General features: G+C 39.4%; 1 protein-coding gene across 5 annotated transcripts in view; it reads right to left on the bottom strand.

Annotated features, from left to right (window-relative positions):
- The window catches only part of KIF27 (kinesin family member 27), a 77227-nt gene that overhangs the window by 47004 nt on the left and 2611 nt on the right, over nucleotides 1-27612 (bottom strand). For 4 of the 5 annotated variants that reach the window (XM_036433655.2, XM_045580085.1, XM_036433658.2 and 1 more), the window contains exons 2-4: nucleotides 22626-23010; nucleotides 15926-16126; nucleotides 10354-11312 (exon numbers count right to left, since the gene is read on the bottom strand). In XM_036433655.2, the coding sequence (XP_036289548.1) occupies nucleotides 10354-11312; nucleotides 15926-16126; nucleotides 22626-22923 (1458 nt within the window). In that variant the 5' untranslated portion in view covers nucleotides 22924-23010. The remainder of the gene's footprint in view (nucleotides 1-10353; nucleotides 11313-15925; nucleotides 16127-22625; nucleotides 23011-27612) is intronic. The other variant, XM_036433659.2, reaches the window with a different exon arrangement.

The following is a 27612-nucleotide window of genomic DNA, read 5'->3' as shown; positions in this document are numbered from 1 at the left end:
GTCTCTGGGAATCAGAGGGCAGAGCAAATAGCAATGGCTTCCAGTCTGCCCTGCCCCATTGAGTCCCTCCGGTCTCTGTGTCCCTGGGCCCCATTCAAGAACAATAAACACTCCAATCACCTCTGAGAGAAAGCCACCTTCATGTTCCGGCCTGATGCCAGACAGTCCAGTTTCTCCCCAAATGAGTCTGGGACCTCAGAGTCTCACCTAGTACTGGAATTCAGAGCAGTCAGAAGCTTCTATCTCCCTCCGCATTGAAAAAGACCACATCATACTCAGTTTCCAGCCCATTTCTGTGCACACCTCCATACCTCCTCTCTTTTGCACTTACGCATCTCCTACGAGTCTAGATGTGCTTTTCTCTTCCTGTTGTAGAACTTCCTCTCAGCCAGCCTTCTGTGGTTGTGGATATTTTGTTTTTTCTTTTACTTGTAGTTTTGATGTGGTTGTGCAAGACAGTAAGTTCAGGTGTTTACCTATGCCACCATCTTGGTTCCCCTTTTACTATAATTTTTAATCCACTCAGCTGTTGATGGGGATTTAGGCCGTTTCCAAATCTTAGCTATGATAAATTGTGCTGCTATGAACATAGGGGTGCATATATCCTTGCTAATTGGTGTTTCTAGTTTCTTGGGATATATTCCTAGAAGTGGGATCACTGGGTCAAATGGGAGTTCCATTTTTAACTCTTTGAGGAAATTCCATACTGTCTCTCAGTGGCTACACCGGTCTGCATTCCCACCAGCAGTGCATGAGGGTTCCTTTTTCTCTACATCTTCTCCAGCACTTGTCGTTTGTTGACAACAGCCATTCTGTCAGATGTGAGATGGTACCTCAATGTCATTTTGATTTGCATCTCTCAGGTGATTAGTGACTTTCGATCATACATGTTTTCCTATGTTTCTTGGCTTTCCTTATGTCCTCCTTTGGAAAGTATCTACTTATGTACGTTGTCCATTTTTTGATCTGGTTGTTTATCTTTCATTTTTTAAGATGTATGAGTTCCCTGTAAATGTTGAAGATTAAGCCCTTATCTGAGATAACACTGACAAATATGTTCTCCCATGCAGTGGGTTTTCTTGTTGTTTTGATGATGGTTTCTCTTGCTGTGCAAAAGCTTTTTATTTTGATGTAGTCCCATTTGTTTATTTTCTCTTTAGTTTCCATTGCTCTAGCTGTATTTGTGAAGAAACTGCTTCGGCATATGTCTGAGACTTTGCTGCCTGTTGATTCCTGTAATATTTTTATGGTTTTCGATCATACATTTAAGTCCTTTATTCATTTTGAAGGGTTTTTTTTTTGTGTGTATGGTGTAAGTTGGTGGTCTAGTTTCAATTTTTTGCATGTATCTGTCCAATTTTCCCAACACCATTTATTGAAGAGATTGTCTTGACTCCATTGTATGTTCATGCCTCCTTTGTTAAATATTAATTGAGCATAGTGGTTTGGGTTAATTTCTGGATTCTCTATTCTATTCCATTGATCTGTATGACTGTTCTTGTGCCAGTACAAGGCAGTTTTGAGAAGGGTGGCTTTGTAATCCAACTTGCTATGTGATATTGAGACCTCTTCTACTTTGTTCTTTCTCAAGATTTCTGCAGCTATTTGGGGTAGGCCATGTTTTCTTATCCACTCACCCACTCGATATCTTTTGATTGGATCAGTTAGTCCATTTACGTTTAAAGTTATTATTGACAGGTATTTGTTTGTAGCCATTTTTATTTCTTTGTGTCGGTTTTCCTTCTTCCCTTTTTATTTCTTTTTTTTTTATACCGGTCCCTTTAGCATTTCTTGAATTGCTGGCTTGGTGGAGATAAATTCCCTTAGCCTTTTTTTTTTTTTTTTTTTTTTTTATCTGTGAAGCTTCTTATTTGGGCCTCTCTGTGCTTATATAATTTTGTTCTTCCCCAAATCAGGACAGTTTTTTGACATTATTTCTTCAAATGGGTTTTCCAACCCTTGTTCCTCTTCCTGTCTTTCTGGCACTCCTATTATACACGTGTTGCTTTGTTTCATTTTGTTGCAAAGCTCCCTTAGGCTCTTCTCCTGCCTTTTCATTTTTTTCTCCAATTGCAGTTAAGATTGGGTGCATTTTGCTTCTGTCTTTTAATTCATTAATTCTGTCCTTCACTTCTCCTAGTCTACTCTTGAAAGCTCCCAATGAGGTTTTTTATTGTAGCTATATCACTATTTCTTCCTAATTCTTATACAGGTTGTTGATTTTCTCATCCATCCAGTTTATGAATTGTCTGACACTTATTCTGAATTCTTTTTCTGACAAATTGCTTGCCTTAGTTTCATTTAATTCCTCTCCTGATGATCCCTCCTTTTCTTTCCTTTAGGTTTTTTTTTTTTTTTTTGTCTCCCATTTTAAAAAATAGATCTTTATTGTTCAGATTATTACAGTTGTTCCTCTTCCCCCGCATAACTCCCTTCCACCTGGTTCCCACCACACCCCCTGCCCTCACACCCCACTGTCCTAATCCATAGGTGTACAATTTTTGTCCAGTCTCTTCCCACATGCCCACACCCTTTCCCCCCTGAGAATTATCAACTCACTCCCTTTCTATGCCCCTGATTCTATTTTATTCACCAGTTTATTCTGTTCCTCAGATTTTTAATTCCTGTATTTTCCAGTGTATAAGACGACTTTTGAAACGAAAAAAAAAAAAGCCTGCTCAGATTGGCCAGAGTCTGAGAGGTGGTCTATTAAAAAAAGAACTGGTGTTGCCTCGGAAGTGGGGGGTATAGTCTTATACAGTGAATATAGACCTAAACCTATGTTTTAACTGTAAAATTAGGGGTCATCTTATACGCCGGAAAATACGGTCACTTGATTTTTAGATTCATTTGATAGATATGTATTTGTTGTTCATAATTTTATCTTTACTTGTTTCTTCTTTCTTACAGAATATCCTATAGCATTTCATATAATATTGGTTTGGCGGTGATGAACTCCTTTAGTTGTTCTTATCTGTAAAGCTTTTATCTGACCTTCAATTCTAAATGATAGCTTTGCTGGGTAGAATAATCTTGGTTGTAGGTTCTTACTATTCATCACTTTAAATATTTCTTGCTACTCCCTTCTGGCCTGCATAGTTTCTTTTTTATTAATTTAATAAATCTTTATTGTTCAGATTATTACAATTGTTTCTCCTTCCCACCCCCCATAGCTTCCCTCCACCCAGTTCCCACCCCACGCTCTGCCCTTACCTCCCCCCCACTGTCCTCATTGATAGGTGTATTTGTCCAGTTTCTTCCCACAATCCCCACACCTTTTCCCCCCTGAGAATTATCAATCCACTCCCTTTCTATGCCCCCGATTCTATTTTATTCACTAGTTTATTCTGTTCATCAGATTTTTAATTCACTTGATTTTTAGATTCACTTCTTGATAGCAATGTATTTCTTGTTCATAATTTTTACCCTTACTTGTTTTTTCTTCTTCATAAAGAATACCTTCAGCACTTCCTATAATACTGGTTTGGTAGTGATGAACTCTTTTAGCTTTTTTCTTACCTGTGAAGCTCTTTATTTGACCTACAATTATGAATGATACCTTTGCTGGGTAATCTTGATTATAGGTTCTTGCTATTCATCACTTTGAATATTTCTAGCCACTCCCTTCTGGCATGCATAGTTTCTGTTGAGAATTAGCTGACAATCATATGGGTGCTTAACTGTTCTTCTCTTGCTACTTTTAATATTCTCTTTTTGTCTTTTGCTCTTGGCATTTTAATTATAAAATGTTTTGGTGAAGTCTTCTTTGGATTCCTTTTGTTTGGGGTTCTGTGCACTTCCTGGACTTGGAAGTCTATTTCTTTCACCAGGTGGGAAAAGTTTTCTGTCATTATTTCTTCAAATAGGTTTTCAGTATCTTGCTCTCTCTCCTCTGATAACCCCATAATTCTGATGTTGGTATGCTTAAAGTTGTCCCAGAGGCTTCTTATACTATATTCAAGTTTTTGGATTCTTTTTGCTCTTTGTTTTCCAGTTGAGTGTTTTTTGCTTCTTTGTATTTCAAATCTTTGACTAGATTCTTGCATTCCTCTAGTCTACTGTTGGGTCTCTGTATAATATTTTTTATTTCAGTCAGTGTATGTTTAATTTCTAGTTGGTCCTTTTTCATATCCTGAGGGTCTCGTTAAATTTATCAGACTTTCCTAGGAAATTCTTGAAAAACCTTATATTTTGAACTCTATATCCGGTTGTTTGTTTTCTTCCATTTCTTTCATTTGTGATCTGTTTCGTAGTCTCCATATTTTCGTTAATCCCCTGAGTTGGTAGGGTGGCTTTGTGTGGTAGGTGTCCTATATAAGCCAGTGGGTCGGCCTCCCAGTTACCTGAGGTGGACACTCTTAGTGTACCCCTTTGTGAACTGTGTGTGTAGCCTTGTTGTAGTTAAGTCTTGATTATTGTTGGTGTCACTGGGAGGAATTGACCTCCAGGCCAATTGGCTGTGAGGACCCGCTGTGTCTATAATGGAAGTACTGCTGAGCTGAAGACACACTTATGGGGCAGGACTTGCTTCAGTGGGGCTCTGGTGCTCACTGAGTCTGCCTCTTGAATGTGTCACTTATGGATGTGAGTAGTTGAAATCTGGTGTCGTCTCACAATGACCACTAGTTATACTAGCTTCTGGATCTCCAATGGGATGCAGGTCAGATCTACTATCTGAGGCCACCAAGCAGGAGCTACAGTGGGAACTAGTTTTCTCCTCTTTGCTTGGAGTTTGTAGGTTTTGGAGCTATCTGACCAGAGCTGCAGTTTGTTAGGGTAAGCTAAGATAGGGCAGGCCTTTTATATGGAAAAGCCACTGCAAGGAGCTTGGGTGGATTTGTAAATTGTGCAGGGCGGAGTCTCATGAAGTCACTAGGCTAGTGTGGAAAACAGCGATGGCTGCCAGTCAGCCGTCTCTGTGTCTCCGAGTTTCCCTGCCCCCACGTCTCGTGCCCCAGCATAGTAAACAATGATTGCTGTGCACACCTCTATAAGAAAGTCACCCCTACTTTTTGACCCGATGGCAGACAGTCCAGCTTTTCCCTGTTGGAGTTTGGGTCCCCAGCATTTCCCCAGAAACTGAAGTTCAGAGTAATCAGGAGCTTATCTCCCTTCGGGTTGAAAAAAAGTGGGGCACCCAGTCACCCACCACCAGCCCGATACGCTTGCCTCCATACCTCAGCTTTTTAGTGCTTGTGCACGTCTCAATGCTCTTTTTTCTTTCCTTATAGTTGTAGAATTTAACTTTCAGCCAGCTTTCCTGTGGTTCTGGGTGATAGATGTTTTGTATTTTAGTTGTAGTTTTTAAATTGTTCTGTAAGGTAGCAGTTTAGGTGTTTACCTATGCCATCTGGGTTTCCCCCTCTGACCTGCATAGTTTCTGTTGAGAAATCAACTGACAATCGTATGGATGCTCCCTTTAAGGTAGGGGTGTCGAACTCAATCAGAGAAGGGGCCAAAATCTAAAATCCAGCCTAAATCGTGGGCCGAATGGTTTACTGAACAGTCATAAACTGTCATTGTGATGGAAACGCAGCGGAGTGCAGTGATGACAGCGCAGTGCGGGCCACATTGCAAGGCCTGGCGGGACAGATTTGGCCCGCGGGCCTTGTGTTTGACACATGTGCTTTAAGGTAAACTTTTTTTCTTGCTGTTTTTAAGATTCTCTTTCTCTTTTGCTCTTGGCATTTTAATTATGATGTGTCTTGGTGTGATCCTCTTTGGATTCCTCTTGTTTGGGGTTCTCTGCACTTCCTGGACTTGTAAGTCTATTTCTTTCACCAGGTGGGGGAAGTTTTCTGTCATTATTTCTTCAAATGGGTTTTTCAATATCTTGTTCTCCCTCTTCTTCTGGCACCCCTATAATCCAGATATTGATATCCTTTAAGTTGTCCCAGAGGCTCCTTGCACTATCTTCATATTTTTGGATTCTTTTTTCCTTTTGATTTTCCTGTTGGTGTTTTTTTTTGCTTCTTTGTATTTCAAATCTTTGACTTGATTCTCAGGATCCTCTAATCTGCTGTTGGATCTCTGTATATTATCCTTTATTTCAGTCAGTATATGCTTAATTTCTAATTTGCCCTTTTCATATCCTTGAGAATCTCACTAAATTTCTCAGATGTATCTAGAAGATTCTTGAGTAACTTTATAACTGTGGTTTTGAACTCTATATCCAGTTTGCTTTCCTCCATTTCTTTCATTTGTGACCTGTTTCATTGTCTCTGCAATTTGGCTACTTCCCTGAATTGATAAGAGTGGCAGGCTTTGTATGCTAGGTGTCCTATAGGCCTAGTGGCTCAGCCTCCCCAGTCACTTGAGGTAGACACTCTTAGTGCACCCCTTTGTGGGACGTGTGCAGTGTTGTAATCACTGGGAAGAATTGATTTCCAAGCCAATTTACTATGAGGACCAGTTGTGTCTACAATGGGAGAACTTCAGTGCTAGAGACACCCTTATGGGACAGGACTTGCTTCTATGAGGCTTATGTGCTCACTGAGTCTGCTCCCTCAGTATGTTTCTTAAAGATGTGAAGAGTTGTAATCTGGATGATCTCACTCTGATCATTGGGATCTCCATGGAGGTGCAAAGTCAGCCACTGCCTGAGGCCACCCAACACGAGCTACAATGAGATCTTCAAATTCCTCCTCTTTGTTTGGGGTTTGGAGGTGCCAAGATGAAGCCAGCTATTAAGCAATGCAAGCTGCTATCCAGCCTTAGGCCTTCTTTTGGAGGCTCAGGGGCTCTCTGATCCAGTTGCAGTTTGACATGTTTTTAGGTAGAGAAAGGCCAGGCCATTCATATGGAAACACCTCTGCACACATCTTGGATGGGGTTGTAAATTGAGTGGAGCATGGTCTCAGGGAATCACGGGTGGAGCAAACAGCAATGGCTTCCTGTCAGCCCTACCCCAAAGAGGCCCCCAGCCTCTGTGTCCTGCGGCACTGTGCAGAAACAATGATTGCTGCAGGCAGCTCTGACAGAAAGCCATCCTCGTGTTCTGACCCAATGTCAGACAGTCCAGTTTCTCCCTGTATGAGTCTGGGTCCCCAGAGTCTTGCCCGGAACTGGAGTTAAAAGCAGTCAGGAGTTTGTATCTCCCTCCCAATTCAAAAAGACAACAGCATACCCAGCTACCATCCCCTTTCAAGTGTTCCTCCGTACCTCCACACTTCAATTCCGCACCTCCTATGGGACTCAATGCACTTTTCTCTTTCCTTCCAGTTGTAGAATTTCCACTCAGCCAGCCTTCCTGTGGTCCTGGATGATATTTGTTTTGTCTTTTAGTTGTAGTTTTTATATGGTTGTGTGTGGCAGCAAGTTCAGGTGTTTACCTATGTCGCCATCTTGGTTTTCTCTCTCTCCCCATTTTTGCTGTTTCTTTCTGGCCCTGGGTTACCTGCTTGGTGTGTAAGGGATTGAGGCCTCTCACAATCCAATGGCCATGGACTCGCTAGCCCCAGGGGCTGGGTCTCCCTTGAATTTCATACCTTTTTTGTCTCTGCTCTGAGTTGTAACCCCTTCTCTCACGGTTCTGGTTCCTCAATTATCCCTTTCTCAGGTTGCTGGGGTCGCCTAGTACCCCTAGTAGTGCTACTCTCTGTGAGAGCCCAGAGCCCTCTGGCATACAGTTCACTGTGCTCCTGCAGCTTAGGTCCCTCTGGCAGTGCACTTGCAGTGTGGTCCTGTGACCTGTGATTTGGCACACCAGGTCGCGCCAGCAGCTCTGACCTGTGCTGTGGGTAGGGCCTGCACCGGTTGACAGCTGTCTGTCTATCCTGGGGACAGGGTATACACTAGCAGAAGGCTCTGTCTGTGCTGATGGCAGATCACCCACTGGCGCAAGGTTCTTTTTTTTTTTTTTTTTTTTTTTTTTTTCCTGGTGCAAGGTTCTGTCTCAGCCAGATGCGATCCCACTCTGGGCTGCAGCTAGAGTGGGGTGTGTCCCAGCCAAAGGGTCTATCTGTGCTTGCGCTGGGGACACTGAGTCTATGCCAAGGCTTGGGCACTTGCCCTGAGGGGCTCTTCCTATGCTGGTGGCTGGGCGTGTTCAATCTGTGCCAGAGATGGGATGCTCACCCTGCAAGGGGTCTGCCTAAGATGGAGGCAGGGGATAGATGATGGCACTGTGCACTCAGGCTGTGCCAGAGGCGGGGTGCTGGCCCTGTGCAGGCTTTGCCTAAGCTGGCAGTGGAGTGCAAAACTGGTTTGCAGAGCATGCTCAGTCTGCACAAGGGGTAAGGCCCTCACTCAGTGCCCTGTGAGGGCTCTAAGTTGGCTGCAGAGCGTGCTCAGTCAGTGTCAGGGGCAGGGCGCTCACCTGGCTAGGGTTCCGTCTGGGCAGGGGTGTAGGACACACTGGGCTGAGGTTCTGTATTGGTATCAGGAATGGAGTGGGGAGTGGGGAACCCATAGCTTGCACTCACAGCACGAGGACCTGAAGCGTGGGATCCTGGGGCGCTGGGTTTGGGCTCTGGTTTGGAGACTCTGCTCCGAAGATCTGGCTGATGTGCTCCCACTGAAGTCGTCTGGGACCCACGTCGCGGTACCATGTTGCTCACTGCTGGGGCACGGTGATGGTTCCACGCAGGTTATAGCTGGCAAGCGGCTCCCTGCCCAGGTCCGGGGGTTCTGCCCAAGGTCAGTCCGGATGTTGGTGGGGCAGCACTCTTGGCCTCCTTTACTTCCTTCTACAAGATGATGTGCTTTCCACACCAAAGCCAAACCAGCGTCGGGGTGCCCAAGGCGAGCCCAATCTGCCAGTCCCTGGTATTCCTGAGATATCTATCTGTCCCTCACTCACCCACGCACACACCACATACTTCCCCACATGCTCCTCGCGCTGCTTAACTCTGTCACTGTCTCTCCCTGCTGTCCTGTCAGCCGCCATCTTCTGAATTCTAATGTATAGATCTTAATAAAATAGTTTGAAATCCGACATTGCAAATAATCCTTAGGAAATTTCTACTTGTTGAGTTTGAGTATGATTTCAAAGAATATCCACAATTATCTAAAAAAGGCATTAAATATTCTCTCCTTCTAATTATAAATTATATGATGCTGGATTTCCTTCATATATTTCAATTAAAACAATATATTGTGACAAACTGAATGCTGAAGCAGATATAAAAATTTACCTGTCTTCTATTAAGCCAGATATTAAAGAGATGTGCAAAAATGTAAAACAATTTCACTTATTAATTTTTTGGTTTCTGGAAATATTATTGTTCATGAAAAATAGTCTATATATTATCATGTAATCAGATTATTATTGTTATTTTTTAATAAATTAGTAATTAAATTTTTGTTTTAATTCTAATATAGTAAATATCGATAGATACAATGGTGGAACTTGATTTTAAGAAACCTGCAGACAGCCTAGCCTGTGTGGCTCAATTGGTTGGGGCATCATCCCATGCACCAGATGGTCGCGGGTTCAATACCTGATCAGGGCACGTACCTAGGTTGTGGGTTCGATTCTAGTCAGGGGGTGTATAGGAGGCAACTAATCAATGTATCTCTTTCATTGATTTTTCTCTCTCAAATCAATAAAAAAATAATAAAAAAGAAACCTGTGAACAAAATTTAAATGACTGCTATAATAAAGAATATATAATTGGCTTTTTCTAATAGATATAAAAAGGTATTGAGGAAAGATTTCTAACTAGACAGCTATGTTTTAAACTATTTTTACATTTTAACTATGTTTTCCTACTTTAAAAATCTGTCAGAACATCTATTTGCCCACCCAACTGCAAATTCCACAAAAGCAGAACTACGTATGTCTTGCTATTTACTACCTCTCCTGTGACACATAATCTTCACTCAGTAAATGTTTTTTTAATAAAAAATTTTTTAGAATTTTTTAAGTAATTCTAAACTCAATGTATGTAAATGCAATACATATAACACATACATGCACATATCTACATTTCTTAAATATTACCAAACATGATGATTTTGCTTCTTTTATAAAAAATCAGTATTCTAAATTTAAGGAATGAAATATTTTTTCTTTCAAGAACCACTGACCCATAGAGGGATATAACTCAATTAAAGTATAACTAAATTTTGTTTCTGAAACAATTTCTTTTCATTCTCTAAATTTAATGACCAGGTCCACAAGATTGTACTTAATAAATATAACAACTTAAAATAGGTTTTACAAGAGAAAAAAAGGAGGAGCCAGGAAAGGTATGAATATGAGAATAGGAAAAGGAAGAAACAGAGCAAAGGCAAATGAGATTTCTACATATAATCCTTTTAAAAATTTTCTGACATTCTACAGCAACTTTTACTTGCCCAAATAAATTTAGTCCTTAAATACGTTATTTTATAAAAGCAGTGTCTATGTACCTGGCATTTCTTCAGCTCTCGCTTCAATTGGTTAACTCTAATATGCTGTGTTCCTTCTTCCAGGTTTCTAATGCCTTGGCTTCCTCTGAATGAGCTGGGAATTGCCTTCCTGACCTCCTGGGTCATGTTAAACCACTCCTGCAGCTTCTGTTGCTGATTTTGGTTTAGACTGACAGTATCTTTTAACTCCACCAGGAGGCTGAAGGCTTCCTCTACACAATGTTGGTAACCCAGACATTCTCCTTGGAGCTGAGCTACTTGTTCCTCAAGAAAAATGATCCTGTTATCAGGAGTCCCCTCTCGATGGATCTGGCTGGTTTGGCTAATATTACCAGCCTGCTGACTTCGCAAAGCTTCTCGAAGCAACTTAATCTCAAATTCCATTTCATCCATCCGGTCTGACTCGGGGCTGAAGTTTAAGGTGGGTTTGTTCCTGATGTTGCGTGCTCTATTGGCATATTTGAGAGAATTTAAGGATTCATCAAAATTCGAGGAAGATGGGCTGACACAAGTGATCATGACAGTCTTGGCAGTGCCTCCCAGGGAATCTTTCAGAAGCCGGGTAATTTTAGCATCCCTATATGGAATATGTGAACTCTTTCTGCGTGGGTCCCCAAGGGCACTTATTACATTTCCTAAAGCCAGCAACCCACTGTTGATCTGAATGGATTCTTTGAACCGTTCGCCAGTATTCCCTGTTTTCGTTGCTCTTTCTGATCCAGCCAAATCCACAAAGTGGAACTTTGAGACAATTTGCCGACGGGAAGACCATGGTCCATCTTTAGCTGCCTCTGTATTTTTTTCAACTTGACAAATGCTGATTGTAAAAATTGCATGTGATCGACTGGAGTATTCATTCATTTGGGTGGTACCTGTACGCCTGGCTGCATTCCCCATCTCCAGGAGGCTCATCACTTCATCTGCACTCTCCACCAGGCATTCCTTGGCCCCGACAATCACTTAAAACAGCAAGTTTTTAAATCAAGTTTTAATCAAAATCCAGTACAGTCAAATCAACCACATAACTTTTATTTGCTAGACTGCCCAACTAAGACATTCCCTTCAAAAAAATCAATAGTGCCCTAGCTGGTTTGGCTCAGTGGATAAAGCATCGGCCTGCGGGCTGAAGGGTCCTGGTTTTGATCTCAGTCAAGGGCACATGCCTTGGTTTCAGGCTCCCAGGGGCATGTGGGTGGTAACCAATCAATATGTCTCTCTCACATTGGTATTTCCCTCTGTCTCTCCATCTCTCTTCCTCTATCTCTAAAAATCAAAGGAAAAATATCCTCAGATGAGGATTTTTTTAAAAAATCAATAGTATTTCAAACAGTATTAATAGCAGCAACACTAATTTTAGAGAATGTCCCAAAGAAACATTTTACGAAGAGTGCTCATTTTGATGTTTAAATTCTAAAAGATATTTACATAATTTTTAACGATCTGGTTTCTCTGCAGTCACACATTATGCTCAGTTATTTAAAACAACTAACAAGAGAAAAACTCTTGATTTTAGTATTTCATTTGGAGAACCTAGTGGATTATTTTAAAAATAATAAATTAATTAAATATATAATTCAAAAGAATTAATCAGCCCTGGCCAGGTGACTCAGTTGGTTGGTGTGTATGTAGTCCCATACACCAAAAGGGTGCACATTCAATTGCCAGTCAGGACACATACCTAGGTTTCAGATTCAGTCCCTGGTTAGGGTGAGAAGGGAGACAATGGATTGATGTTTCTCTCTCACATCAATATTTCTTTCTCTCCCTTCCTCTCTCTCTAAAATGAATAAATATATCCTTGAGTGAGGATTAAAAAACAAGTAATTAGTAATAGATTCATTTTAAAAAAATAGTTTCTCTTGAATTTCTTTTACCATTCAAGCTCTCCTTAGGTTTAAGGTGGTTTTTTAAAAATTAATTTCTTTATTGATTAAGGTATCACATATTTGTCCTCCACCCCCCATTCCAATCCCCCATTCCCCCTTCATGATCCCACCCCCCTATTATCCTTGACCACTGGTTAGGCTCATATGTGTGCGCATAAGTCCTTTGGTTGATCTCTCCCTTTTATTCCCACCCTCCCTTTGAGGTCCAACAGTCTGACCCATGGCTCCTTATCTCTGGGTCTGTTCTTGTTCATCAGTCTATGTTAAGGTTTTTTTTTCTATATTGTGAAATCACATCTAATGACAGATAAAAATTTTAGTATAAGTAGTTATTCATTTTAAAAGCAGGTATATGCCCTACATAATATCAGAGTGCAAGGTAAACAAATGAAATGGCAATTCAAAACAAGTAGAAAATTTCTATTTCAATAGCAGAATAAGAACCAACAAGTAACCTAAGCTTACTATCACCAACATTATGTTTATATACAAAATTTTCAAAAAAGAGTAAGTAAATTTGAGATTTGAATCAAAGCAGCAAAGCTCCTAATTCTGAGCTCAAATTACGATGGTATACTTCCTTTTTAATCAGATCCCATCATGCTACTATTTTCTTTGAAAAATAATCATTATGCTTATTTTATTTCCATTATGCCACCTTCTTTAACAAACTGGTTCATTTAAAGTTCTAAAGTACCTCTACTGCAGACAGTGCTAAAATATCAGCAATTATAAAATATGATAACTATAAACCATAGCATAAGTTTTATATAACTTTTTTAATGTTGGGGAATAGCTAAGTAGTAGCTAAGGTTCTCAAGCCCAGCTGCAAATCACCTGGGAGAGAGCTTTATAAAAAAGAAAGTACCTGTGCCCAGGTCCCATCCCAGACTAATTCATTAGAATTTCTGAAAAGTAAAGCCCAGAAACCAGTACTTTAAAAAAATATTTTTTTATTGCCTTCAGAGAGGAAAGGAGAGAGAGAGATAGAAACATCAATGATGAGAATTATTGACCAGCTGCTTCTTGCATACTCCACACTGGGGATCAAGCCCGCAACCAGGCATGTGCCATGACCAGGAAGAAATTTTGGTGACTTCCTGGTTCATAGGTTGACACTCAACCACTGAGCCACACCGGCTTGGCACCAATATTTTTTTAAAAGCTTCAAAGGTGATGTTAAGTGTGCAACTTCCAGGTTGGATACCAACCACTGCTTCACACAAAAGACTCAATAAATATGTCAAATAAATGCATGTTGTAAGACATTATGTAAAATATTTGGCATTTTGTCTTAACACTATTTGTTACATCCTTCCAAAATTTTTGCATGATTGATATTAGTCATGGAATATTTTGATCATTAAGTTTAACAGGAGTGACAATGTACCCTTCCATATTGTAAGATGATTTTAAAATGTCTTGTTTTTGTAATTTTAAATAAAAGATAAAAATATTCAATAAATATATTTCATGATACAAAAGCTCAAAACACCAATCTGAATTCTGTCCAGAAAAAAATAACTATACTGAATTATCTAATCTATAAAAGCCAAGGGACCCAATGGCAGTGGAACGACCAGAATGATTGGTGGCTATGACACTGTGGTGGCCAACCAGCCAGATAGGGGGCGGGGCCAGCCAGCCAACGAACTATAGTCCCACTCCTGCCAACTCCACCCCTAATCGCCCTCCCCATCCCCACCCCATCACTGAAGTGATTCTAAGTAAGTAAACACTCTCCAGTCTTCATAGGCCAGGAATCTGAATGACAAGTGATCAGGAGGAAAACTGTTCATGGTCTGGACCATCAGCCAGGTGTCCAGGAGAGATGCCCAGCACAACCACCATCTCCCTGTGTTCTCTCTCCACTGCTTAATACCAAAGAGGGCAGTCACATCACATCATAGCATCTCTTTAGAGGGTTTATCAGCAGGGAACTAAACCACATTGCCTGTCTAAAGACAGGCTTAGAAACGGAAGCTGTAAGTCCCTGACACTAAAGAGCCTTTGAACTTATCTGAAAGCCAACAGCAAATGTATATACCCTGCAAAGACACTAATAACTCCTTCCCTCCCTCCCCCTGCTGGCACCACCCCCGGTTGCCCCCCCACCCCCCAAGCAGGGGTGGGCAGCCAGACCCCTCCCATACACTATTCACGCACTGGGCCTCTAGTTATTTCATAAACTACTACGTATGCTTTTTAAAAACAAACAAAAAAACAAAACCATTTCTTCAAATGTCCAGGAATGCCAGAACAGAGTCTCTAAGAAGACAAGCTTTACTGCCCCCTGCAGGCTGCTATTTAAATGATTATAGCCATCTTACTTTTCTAGCTGATAAGAAATTCCCCCAAGGAGTGACTCCATCACCAGGACCCTTTATCTCCTGGAAGGTTTTAGGAGAGGAAGAAATGCAAGAAGTGCCACTTGTTATTAATAACTAGGAGCCCATTGCAGGAAGATTCCTGCAAGTGGCTGCCACAGCTGTGTGCGCTGCTGCCACCCTGCCCCACCCCACCCCAACCCACCCCACCTGCCCTGCCCGCACTTTCCCTCAGGCAGCCGCCTTGGCTTACACTTTTCCTCCCTCCTCCTTATATGCTGTCTTCAGCCTTCACTCCTCCCTCCCTCAGCGTATGCAAATTAACAGCCAGTTGGGTTAATTTGCCTACTCTCTCTGATTGCCTCTGGGTGTAGCGAAGGTATGGTCAATTAGCATTTTTCTCTTTTATTAGTGTAGACTAGAGGCCTGGTACATGAAATTTGTGCATGGGGGTGGGGAGGCGGTCCCTCAGCCCAGCCTGCACCCTCTCCAATCTGGGACTCCCTCAAGGGATGTCCAACTGCCTGCTTAGGCCTGATCCTGGTGGGACTGGGCCTAAACGGGAAGTAGGACATTGCTCTCACAATCTAGGACTCCTGGCTCCCAACCACTCGCGTGCCTGCCTGCCTGATTACCTCTAACTGCTTCTGCCTGTCAGCCTGATTACCTACTAACCACTCCCCTGCCAGCCTAATCGACACCTAACTGCCCTCCCCTGCAGGCTTGATCACCCCCAACGGCCCTCCCCTGCCGGAATGGTCACCCCCAACTGCTCTCCCCTACAGGCCTGGTTGCTTCCAACTGCCCTCCCCTGCTGGCCTGGTCACCCCTAACTGCCCTCCCCTGCTGGCCTGGTCGCCCCTAACTGTCCTCCCCTACAGGCCTGATTGCCCCCAACTGCCCTCCCTTGCAGGCCTGGTCCCTCCCAACTGCCCTCTGCTGGTGACCATCTTGTGTCCACATGGGGACGGCTATCCTGTGTGTTGGAGTGATGGTTAATTTGCATATTACTTTTATTAGATAGGATAGTGAAAATTTTGAAACAGCCTAAATATCTAACAACAAAACAATAGTTAAATTATTATAATACATTCAGAAGACAAATTACCACATGATCACTAAGAATCACAAGGCTGAAAACTACTTAAAGCCATGTGAAAATGCATCTTGCCTACCAGCTGAACTACTTTTCACCTGGGCAATTTAACTGATATTGTTAATAAGATACTCAATTTTTAAAGTAAAAACAAATTCATTTTGCTTATATGTCTTTCTAAAGCTTCTTTGGAATGTATCCAGAAACTGAATTAAATCATATATATTTTTAAAGAAGGCTATCTAGTAAGTAGGCTACTTTACCTGTGTTTCCTTTTTCATCTTCTCGGATGTGAAGATCCTTCACAGATGTCTCCAATTCTAGAAGATCTCTTAGTTCTTCCTTATATACTTCTATATAAGAAACTTTTATTTTAAAGTCAGTGCTAGGATTTTCTGAGATGTTTTGAAATATTTCTTGGATAGCTCGAGGAATGATACCCTTTTGACCATCTACAACTGAAGCTGAAATTTTAGGAGGAAAAAAAAAAAGAGAAAAGCACAATGAAACTTAAAATATAAGAAAAGCTACAACATGAAATCGAAAATCAATACATTTATTTTCTTACAATTCTCTATATTATAAATCTTTTAAACCATAATTATAAAATTCATAGTTAAAAGTTTTCACATGCATGCCCTTACTCAAAATTTATTCATACAGTCATTCCACAAATATTTATTATCTTCTTTTTGCCAGGCAGTATTCTAGGACCCTGGGAACCATTAGTGGACAAAACAAAAGAAAAAAAATCCCTGCCCTTGTGGGACTGTACTGAAGATAGACAATAGCAAAAAAAGGTAACTGATAAGTGAATTAAATAGTGTGTTAAAACTGATAGGTATATCCAGATAAAAAAAACTGAGCAGGGTAAGGGGGAATGGATGAGTAGGTGCATCTAAGTTGGAGGTGTTTGCAACATTAGGTAGGAAAGTCACAATGGGAATCATTGAGAAGCTGACATTTAAGCAAAGACTTGAAAGAGGTGGCAGAGGAACCATGTGCGTATCTGACAGAAGAATAACCAAGGGAGAGAACAACCAGTACAAAGACAATTAACTGATGTGATCCATTAGCAAGAAGGCCAGTGTGGCTAAAGCAGAGAGAGCAAGGGGAGAGTGACAGGGGATGAGGTCAGAGAGATGACAGAGCCAGAACATGTAAGTCTGTGTTGACCAAAGCAGACCTTGGGTTTTATTCCGTATGAGAGGATAGTAGTAAGTTGCGATTTAAGAACAATTTAAGGCGGTGTTTTGCAAATACCATAAAAGGGCAGGAGTGGATGTGGGGAAACCACTTAGAATACTGTGAAGTAATTTGGGAATCAAGAGGATTAGGCAGGTAAATATAATGTGGCTCACAGCAGGGTGGTAGTAGAGAAAGAATGAGAAGTGACCCAATTTGGGATTTATGTTCAAAGGAACATCATTAAGATTCCCTGATAGATTGGATGTGGGATGTGAAAGAAAGCAATGAGTCAAGAATGACTCTAGCCCTGGTCAGTTTGGTCCCAAGTTCGATTCCAGTCAAGGGCATGTGCCTCAGTTGCAGGCTCCTCCCTGGCCTGGGCCCTGGTCAGGGCACATGCAGGAGGCAACCGATCAATATGTTTCTCTCACATCGATGTTTCTCTTTCCCTCTTTCTCCCACTCCCCCTAAAAATCAATGGAAAAATATCCTTCGGAGAGGATTAACAACAACAGAATGACTCTAAGGTTTTGTCTTGAGCCACTGGAGTTGCCATCAACTAATATGGGTAAGAGTGGGGACTAAATTGGTTTGAGAGGAAAATAGCAGAAGTTCATTTTTTTTTTTTTTTTTTTTTTTTACCAATTAAGCTTGAGGTGTCTGTTAGCATCCAAATGACATATTTAGTGGCCAATTGCAAAGACTAAACAGGCAGTAGTTGGATATTAAGTCTAGAGTTCAAGACAGTAGTCTGGATTGGAGATTTTTTAAAAAAATCAAAAGTCAGCTACATATAAGTGATATTCAATATCATGAGACTGGATGAGATCAGGCAAAAAAAAAAAAAAAAAAAAAGTCATATTCCTCTTGTCCTTCACCTCTTCTACAACCCAGAACACAGATCTGCACATTATGAATGAACAACAATACATACTAGAGACACAGATACTTGTACACCAATGTCCATGGTAGCTTTATTCACAATAGCCAAAAAGGGGAAAACTCAAGTGCCAACCAACACAGGAATGAATAAGCAAAATATGACTTATAGATAAAATGGAATTTTATTCAGTCATAAAAAGGAATAAAGTTCTGATACATGCTACAAGGAGGATGCCTTTGGAAAGAAGTGAAAGAATCCAGACAGAGGAGGACAAATACTATATGATTCCATCTCTAAGCAATATCTAAAAGATGAAAATTCATAGAGAAAGTAAATTAGAGGTCACCAAGGGGTATGGAAGGGGAGTTATTTCTTAATGGGTATGGAGTTTCTATTTGGGATGCTGGGGGGGGGGGGAAGCAGTGATGGTTACAAAACACTAAGATTATCGTTAGATCACTATAATTTTAAAATGGTTAAAATAGAAAATGTTATGTTATCTACACTAATAAAAGAGAAAGATGCAAATTGACCATACCTTCATGACGCCCACCAGCCAATCAGGAATGAGTATGCAAACTGACCCAACAAAGATTATGGGTAAATTTGCGTGTGCAGGCACAGAGTGGCCGGGGCAGGATGCCTGCATCATCGTCGTCACCAACAACGCAGGTAACCCGCACTGCCCCAACCACTCTGGGGCAGCATGGGAAGGCAGAAAGGTAGCTCTGGCCAGAATGAAGGTGGTGCTATCAGCCAGGGGAAGGAAGGCCCATTCTTGCATGAATCGTGTGTGTGTGTGTGTGTGTGTGTGTGTGTGTGTGTGTGTGTGTGTATACTTACCATAATTTTTAAAATAGTAAAAAAAAAAAAGTACAATATAAAATTTAAAATAAATGACATAAATTGGGACTTAAAGTTAAATAAGTTTATATAGGCCAATTTAGAAACAAACCTATCATGTTTAGCGGAAAATATATTACAAGCTACAAAACACTAGTTTACAAATGAACCTTAAAACTAACTTGTTCTCAAGTTAAAGATTACCAATGTTTAAATTTTTGGCAATAATCATCCTGAAAAAAGTAAACTTCTATTAAATTAGACTGCCTTTCACCTAACTTAAGATGTATTCAATAATACTGCCATCATGTGGTATGTACAGGAAGCTGTAGGTTTTTCAATACAAGGGAGAAAGTGATTCCTTTTTGACAGCTTCCAGGAACAAGATAATAGCAATACCTATAAACCAAAGTATAAGCATTCTGTATTAGCCAGTATGTAGAGATGATCATTCCCCACTTCAAAAGATAAAAAAATCCCACAAAAATTCAAAAGACTTATCAAAAAGCTCAATTATGCCAAAACTGGTTTGGCTCAGTGGATAGAGCGTCGGCCTGCGGACTGAAAGGTCCCAGGTTTGATTCCAGTCAAGGGCATGTACCTTGGTTGCCGGCACATCCCCAGTAGGGGGTGTGCAGGAGGCAGCTGATCGATGTTTCTAACTATCTATCCCTCTCTCTTCCTCCCTGTAACAAAGTAATAAAAAATTTTTTTAAAAAAAAGCTCAATTTCAAGTAATTATAATAAAGCTTCAATACGTATTTTGGTAACCTATAAACCACACTTCAATGTTAGGCTTATATTCCTGAAATAAACTATTTCAGAGAAAGAATTTATAAAAATTTTTACCTCAATAGCCATCATTTAGCTATATATTATATTATATGCTACTTAAATAGTAGAGAAATAAAAGATTTTAGAGATTAGGCCTACTAAGTTGGTACATCCAAGTTTCTGAAAAATTGGAAAATGATTAGTTTAAATAAAAATCATATTAAAAAAATAAGAAATTTCATTCTATCATAGTACCTAGCATGGTACCCTAGATACTGCAAATGCTCAATAAATTATTTATTGGGTAAAAAAACTAACATTATTTTCACGGTCAATAATTAAATAGTAGACAACTAACCTAGAATTGAGAATTTCATGAGATGAAATAATATTCCCAGAATTGGGAATGTCAATCTGGGAAAATGAAAATGCTCACTGGTTCACAGGTTGATGCTCTATCCACTGAGCCAAACCAGTTAGGAACAAAATTTATTTCTAATGGTGGTCTGTTTCTTCTGATAAAGAGCAACTCAGAATAGTTAAAAGTATTTTAGGACAACTTTCTTCCTTAAATAATTAATACTACACTCGTGGCCTCTTAAATTAAAAAATATATAGGTATGCCCAGCCAGTGTGGCTTAGTGGTTGATTCCCAGTGAGGATACTTGCATGAGTTGTGGGCTTGATCCCAGGTGGGGAGCTGTGCAGGAGGCAGCTAATCAATGATTCTCTCTCGTTATTGATGTTTCCATCTCTCTCTTCCTTTCCTTTCCTCTCTGAAATCAATAAAAATATATATTTTTAAAAAACAATATAGCCCCTAGCTCAAGCATGTCAAACTTGCGGCCTATAGGCCGCATGCAGCCCACAATGAAAATTTTTGTGACCCAGCCAATATAATATGTACGAAATGTTTTTGTTTTTTAAAAAAATACATTTTATTGATTTTCACAGAGAGGAAGGGAGAGGGATAAATAGCTAAAACATCGATCAGAGAGAGAGAATCATCGACTAGCTGCCTCCTGCACAACCCCTACCGGAGATGTGCCCGCAACCAATGTACATGCCCTTGACCAGAATCGAACCTGGGACCTTTCAGTCCGCAGACCGACACTATCCACTGAGCCAAACCAGTTTTGGGTATGAAAGAAATGTTTTAATAAAAGTTTCATATCTCAATTTTTACAATATCCTATTACATATTAATAATGAACTATAACATTCACTAATGAATGATTATTATGATCGTGTTGCATTCATTTCCCTTACACGCCTTATGCACAGGCACCCCATTTCTCTCCACTAATAGTAGCAGCAAATATTTTAGCAGCCAGTTTCCACGTCATTAGTGTTCTACTGACTTGTTTGATGTGTACAACAGGAAATATTTCGCTTTTGGAGAACAAGAAAAATAGATTTGCTTGCATTATGCTTATTAATTTATGCAGCTCTTCAGTGTCTGGTAAAATTTTTTATTAAAATGTTCTATTATTTTATGTTAGTGATTACTCATTTATTTTAGCTCTTTGTATTCAGCATGTTTCCATCAAAATAAACATATAATTCTATGAAAATTAAAGCTTTTAGCTTTTGCAACCTACATAAACTTAAACCTTGTTTATTTGGCCCGTGTTAGTCCTAGTTACTTTGGCTCAGTGAATAGAGTGTCGGCCTGTGGACTGAAGAGTCCCAGGTTCGATTCTGGTTATGGGCATAGGCTCAGGTTGTGGGCTTGATTCCCATTGTGGGGTTTGTAGGAGGTAGCCAATCAATGATTCTCTCTTATCATTGATGTGCTTATCTCTCTCTCTCCCTCTCCCTTCCTCTCTGAAATCAATAAAAATATATTTTTTTAAAAAAACCAATGTAGTTATATTTGTCATCAAGATCTAAACATTTTATACTTCTATTAGCATAAAGCACATACTGAGTCTTTAAGGTGATAAAACATTAGCCAATAAAAAACAAAAACAACAAAAAACTATAATCTTTAAGAAAAACCAAAATAGTAGAAAATCTGAAATTTATTTTATTGTGAGACCCTAAAATAATCTAATATCTTAAATCTCCTATTCCTGTATAACACTAATTCTAAAAAATTGGAGAAGGTAGAGGCATTAGGCACTTAAGGCCCCTCCATTTAATCTTTGGAATGAGGGCTCCCTCAAACCACACAGCCACCTCCAAATCTCCCCCTACCCATCCCTACAGTTAACAAGAGATTTTTCTGAAAGTTACATATTCTACATTTGAGTATGAAAGTAGAAAAAATATTAAAAGCCATTATACATATAGATAATACTAATGATCACTTTCAACTATGATCTATATGCATAACATTCAAATGCTTGCTTTTTGTATAAAAATACCAATACAATCAACAATCTCAACAGAAGACTTGGCTTTCAATTCCAGCTCTGTCACTTGCCACCTAACTCAGTAAGCCCTTCAGCATTCTGTGGCTAGAGCTCCTCACTCATAAATGAAATTATTTTCAAGGTTCTTTCCAGCTCACAGATCAAATCATCACAATGTATACTTAAAATATCTTACAATTTGTCAACTAAACCCCATAAAGTAACAAACTTTACAACTGGCTAAAAAATGGGGGAGGAAAGACTCTTTAAATTACTTTCCTATAAGTACTGGTTACAGGACTCTTAATATTTATAAGTGGAGTATTAAAAGATGCAAAATCTAGAAAGAAAAAAAAAGCATAATCCCATCATGTTAACTCATGTCTCTCTAATTTAAATTTTGTTCAAAATGACAAAGGGTTGCCAGAGGCATATGGTTTGGGGGTAAGGGTAATGGTTATAAAATAAGTAAGTCCTGAAGTGACTACAGTTAACAATACTTTATTGTATATTTAAAAATTGCTAAGATTTCTCATCATAAGAAAAAAAATTGAAACTGTGTGCAGTGATATAAACTCAACTGTGGTAATCACTTTGCAATATAAATTTATATCAAATCATTATGTTGTATACCTTGGACTAATATGTCAATTTATCTCAATAAAATTGGAAAAAAATGTCAAAGGTCTAAACACTACACGTTGTCTTAAACTTCTTTCCTCAAACAAATATAAGCATAAATTGTTTAATGAAAATTCAAATTAAAAAATAATGTTTTAAAGATGACATATGAGCACATCTGATTATCCTATTCATTATTTCATTCAATTAATATGCAGAGCATCTACTAGTGTTAGGTAATCTCATGTTTTAGCTTCTTTCAAGTGTTTCAAACGTCAAAGACTATGGGAATCTTACCAACATGGCCTCCTCCGATGGTGTATGTCTTCCCAGATCCAGTTTGTCCATAGGCAAAAACAGTTACATTATAGCCTTCAATGAGTGATAACACTAGTGGCTTTATGCACGTATTATAAACTTCATCTTGAGTGGAACTTTTGCCAAAAACAAAGTCAAAAGTAAAGACTCTATCTCTCCCAATGATAATTTGCTGGGTGTTTGGAATAACTCTCACACAAACTTGATGATTATGAAGAACTTCTTTGCATAGCAGAGGTCTAATTCTTACAGCAACTTTTACTGGTATTTCCTCCATGGCAGCTTAGATTTTGCTAAACAGATTTTCTACTTAACATTCAGTGTCTAGTGTGAGAGCCATCCATTTTACATAAGATCTGGACTCCTGTGTATCAAAATAAAACAAAATTTAATTACTAATTCTATCCTAATAAATTATCGTCTAAAGCAAAGTCAACTAGAGCATGTTCCAACATAAGCTAGTTACAAATCTGTCTTTTAAACAACATCTATAATTTATAGATGAAATGATATGTCTGGACTTGCTATAAATAATCTAGGGGGTAGAGGCCATGAGTTGGTAAATGATGAAAACTAAATGATAAACACATGGGATTCCATTGTGCCCTTCTTTCTGTAATGATATTTCCCAGCTCATTAATCTAAATATTGAATAATTGGGGAGTTAAAAATTTAAATTAAGGAAATAACTGGGTAACTGTACAAGTGTGTTAAAAGCAAATCCTTGCACTGGTTTTATAGCTATATATTTAAAAATAACATCTCCTCATTGCCACAAATATTATAAATAAGTCCATAAAATAATTTTAAGGATTTCCATAAGTCAATATAAATCTATTTTTTATTAAAAAATAATCAAAACTGAAAAACTGCTTTTCTACTCCTAAATTGTTATACTAATTTCTGAAGATCTCTAGTGGAATTAATACATTAAAAATTACACTGGGTCAGGCTGCTGTGGCTCAATGGTTGAGCATTGGCCTATGAACCAAGAGGTTATGGTTTGATTCCCAGTCAGGGCACATGCCTAGGTTTTGGGCTCAATCCCCAGTAGGGGGTGTGCAGGAGGCAGCTAACTGATGATTCTTTCTCATCACAAATGTTTCTATCTCTCTCCCTCTCCCTCCCTTTCTCCGAAATTAATAAAAACATCTTTTAAAAAAATTAAATTGGTAGCTACACTTACAATGAACAACCCTAAAAAATAAATTAAGAAAACAATTCCAACCCTAGCCCATTTGGCTCAGTGGTTGGAACATCTGCCCAAGAACTGAAGGATTCAGGGTTCGATGCCGGGAAAGGGCATGTATCTAGGTTGTAGGTTTGATCCCTAGTCCTCGTTGGGGAATGCATAGGAGGCAACTAATCCATGTCTCTCACATCGATGTCTCTCTCTCTCTCTCTCTTCCTCCTCCTCCTCCTCTTCCTCCTCTTTCTTCTCCTCCTGTTCCTCCTGCTCCTCCTCCTCCCTTCTATTCTGTCTAAAAATCAATGGGGGGAAAAAATATCCTTGGATGAAGATTAGCAACAACAAAAAGAAAACAATTCCATTTACAATAGCATTAAAGGAATAAAATACTTAGGAATAAAATTTTTAAAAAGTTTGTAAAACTGATACTTTGAAAAATACAAAATACTGTTTGAAGAAAGAAGATCTAAATAAATGGCAAACCATCTCGTGTTCATGGACTGCAAGACATTGTTAAGATGACAATGCAATATTTCCCAAACCGATCTAAAGATTCAACACAAGTCCTATCAGAATCCCAGCTGACTTCTCTGTAGAAGTTGACAAGTTCATCCAAAAATTCATATGGAAATTCGAGGGACACAAAATACCAAAAACTGTAGTGAAAAAGAACAAAATTGGAGGACACACATCCCCAATTTTAAAATCAAGCAATAGTAATCAAGACAGTGTGGTATGGACATAGCCAGACTTAAAGATCAATGGAAAAGAACTGAGAATCCAGAAATAAATCATCACATTTATAGGCAATTAATTTTCAACAGGCCAAGACAATTCAATTGTGGAAAAGTCTTTCAACAAATGGTCATGTACAACTGGATATCCACCCTCCAGATGAACTCCTATCTCACATACACCAAAGTTAATTCAAAATGATTCATGGACCTAAATGTAAGATCAAAACTATAAAATTCGTAAAAGAAAACATGGGGGTAACTCTTGGCTAACCTTAGATTTGGCAATGGTTGTTCAGATATAACACCAAAAGAGAAATAAGCAATAAAATGAAAAAATAGGTAAAATGCACTTAATCAAATGCAAAAGTTTTTAGCCTCAAAAGACACTATCAGCCGAAACTGGTTTGGCTCAGTGGATAGTGTGTCGGCCTGTGGACTGAAAGGTCCCGGGTTCGATTCTGGTCAAGGGCATGTACCTTAGTTGCAGGCACATCCCCATTGGAAGGAGGGGGGTGTAGGAGGCAGCTGATCGAGATGTTTCTAGCTTTCTATCCTTCTCTCTTCCTCTCTGTAAAAACTCAATAAAATATATTAATTAAAAAAAAAAAAAAAAAAGACACTATCAGCCCTAGCTGGTTTGGCTCAGTGGATAGAGTATTGGCTTGTGGACTGAAAGGTCTCAGGTTAGATTCTGGTCAAGGAAACATGAGCCAGTTGCAGGCCCAATCCTCAATCCTGGATGTTTCTAACTCTCTCTTCCTCTCCCTGCCTCTCTGAAATCAATAAAAATGTATTTTTTTAAAAACACAAAACTTGTAGTTCTTTGTAGGATAAAAAGTTTAAAAATGTAACAAGCAATCTATGATAAAGTTTAGTGTAGGTGATGAAAAATAATCAGTTTGGGAGAAGGCAAGTCTTTTTTTTTTTTTTTTTTTTAATCAATCTTTATTGTTCATATTATTACAAAGGTTCCTCATTTCTTCCCCCCTCCACCAGGTTCCCACCCCACCCTCCGCCCCCCTTCCTCTCCCCCATTGTCCTCATCCATAGGTGCACAGTTTATGTTCAGTCTCTTCCTCCCTCCCTTTCCCCGATAGTAAATCCCTTTTCAGATAGTAAATCAGTTACTTAACATTTTCTCATATCAATAATACCTCCACATGCCCAAAGATACACTTCACACATAAGACATTTCCAAATAGGTCAACCAACCTCATCCAGGCCCCGCACAAGGCACTCACAGATCAACACCCCAGGACTATACTAACTCAACACATCCAGATCTAAGCCTTCATCACTTGATTCAGCAGACCCTCAAGTTCCCGCAAAAGTTTCCAGCCATGTCTGAGAGGCAGCCGTGGGGGAGGGGCAGGCGAGGAGCGAGCTGTTCCGGGCCTGGCTGCTCCGGGCCTGGCCTCTGTTGCTCTGGTCCGTTCCACAACCAGCTGCTCCGTGTCTGGCCACTGCCGCTCCAGACCTGGCCGCTCCCAGCCTGGCAGCTGCTGCTCCAGGCCTGGCTGCACCCGACCCGGCAGCTCTGGGCCTGGCCGCTCCCAGAGAAGGCAAGTCTTAATATCATTAAGTAATCTAGTACACTAATGAATAAAAGTAACACCTGCTTGCTATAGAAATGTTAACTAAGACATATTTAATGTTCACTAGCCTTTAAAAACTCTGCAGCAATAACTATGCATTTATAACTTTGTGAGGGGATAGTCTGAAAAGGATCACAATAACAAAAAACATTTACATCACTTCACTAAGAGCCCACAGAGAGTAAAAAAGTGTCAGCTCCCTTGGACATTAAATCCCAAAATAGTTAGCAAACTATCTTTAATGGCCAAAAAGATGCATCTAACCTTGTCAGTTTTATTCATTCTACTAAATGAATGAACAAATAAATATTCATATGTATTTATTCAAGGATCCTAAAGGACTATACAATCATCTGCTGCTAGAAACGTTTTCAAAGAAATTGCAGAGATGCTGTGTTGACTTGGTTCTTCCAAATGTCTTTAAACACCTACATTAGAAGTCTCATCATACAGATTAGTTGTGTTTTTTTATGCTACCACATTAAAACAAGTCATGGTCTGTGTTAAGCCACGACTAACTTACTTCCAACAATGTTGCTAATAAAAAGTACTATAATTGGGATATTTTCATTTTCTTGGGTTCAACCCTCTCCCCCTGCAATGATCATATATTTTTAATGAATATATTTATTTCATAAGACAGCCATTAAAGCAAATTAACTAAGTAGTGATATATTTTCAAGCGATGCAAGACACATACATACAATCATAAATTGGTTTTAGGCTGATGCAAAAAGGTATGTGTTTCTCAATCTAATAAAGGAAGTGGGTTTAGACAAAGTGAAAATCAAGAAGTATTTCTTTCTCAAAGTAAATGTGCATAAAAATAAATGTGCATAAAGACTCAAAGGGCAGATGAGCAGAGAAAAGCAGTCCTGAATCCCTGTGGAATCAGCAGGAACATCGCTGTCCATGGTTACCAGCTCTAATCAGTGTGCTCAAATGTCAGCATCTTTGCTAGCTAGTGTAGTCTTATTGTTTTATCTTTGGTAACAGCATACTTGTGTTTCACATGGAATGTTGATTTAAATCAATGGTGAGGAAGTTCTACTTCTTTTTCAGAAAGTTCTGAATTCTTCCTTTCAAACAGTTTTTGTTTTGTTGCTTTTGTTATTAGTTCTTTCCTTCTCTGCATTTCTCTTTTTAAGAAACTTGACCCAGCCAAAACCAGTTTGGCTCAGTGGATAGAGTGTCAGTCTGCAGACTGAAAGGTCCCAGATTTGATTCCGGTCAAGGGCATCTACATTAGTTGCGGGCACATTCCCAACAGGGGGTGTGCAGGAGGCAGCTGGTCGATGTTTCTCTCTCATCGATGTTTCTAACTTTCTATCCCTCTTCCTTCCTCTCTGTGAAAAAATTAATTTATATATATAATATATATATATATATGAAAAGTTAAAAAAAAAAAAAGAAACTTGACCCATAGGAGATACCATGAGATTTTC

Source organism: Pipistrellus kuhlii, unplaced genomic scaffold (assembly GCF_014108245.1).
Source record: "Pipistrellus kuhlii isolate mPipKuh1 unplaced genomic scaffold, mPipKuh1.p scaffold_m20_p_12, whole genome shotgun sequence".
Classification (NCBI taxonomy): domain Eukaryota; kingdom Metazoa; phylum Chordata; class Mammalia; order Chiroptera; family Vespertilionidae; genus Pipistrellus; species Pipistrellus kuhlii.
This window is presented reverse-complemented; position numbering and strand designations above follow the sequence as displayed.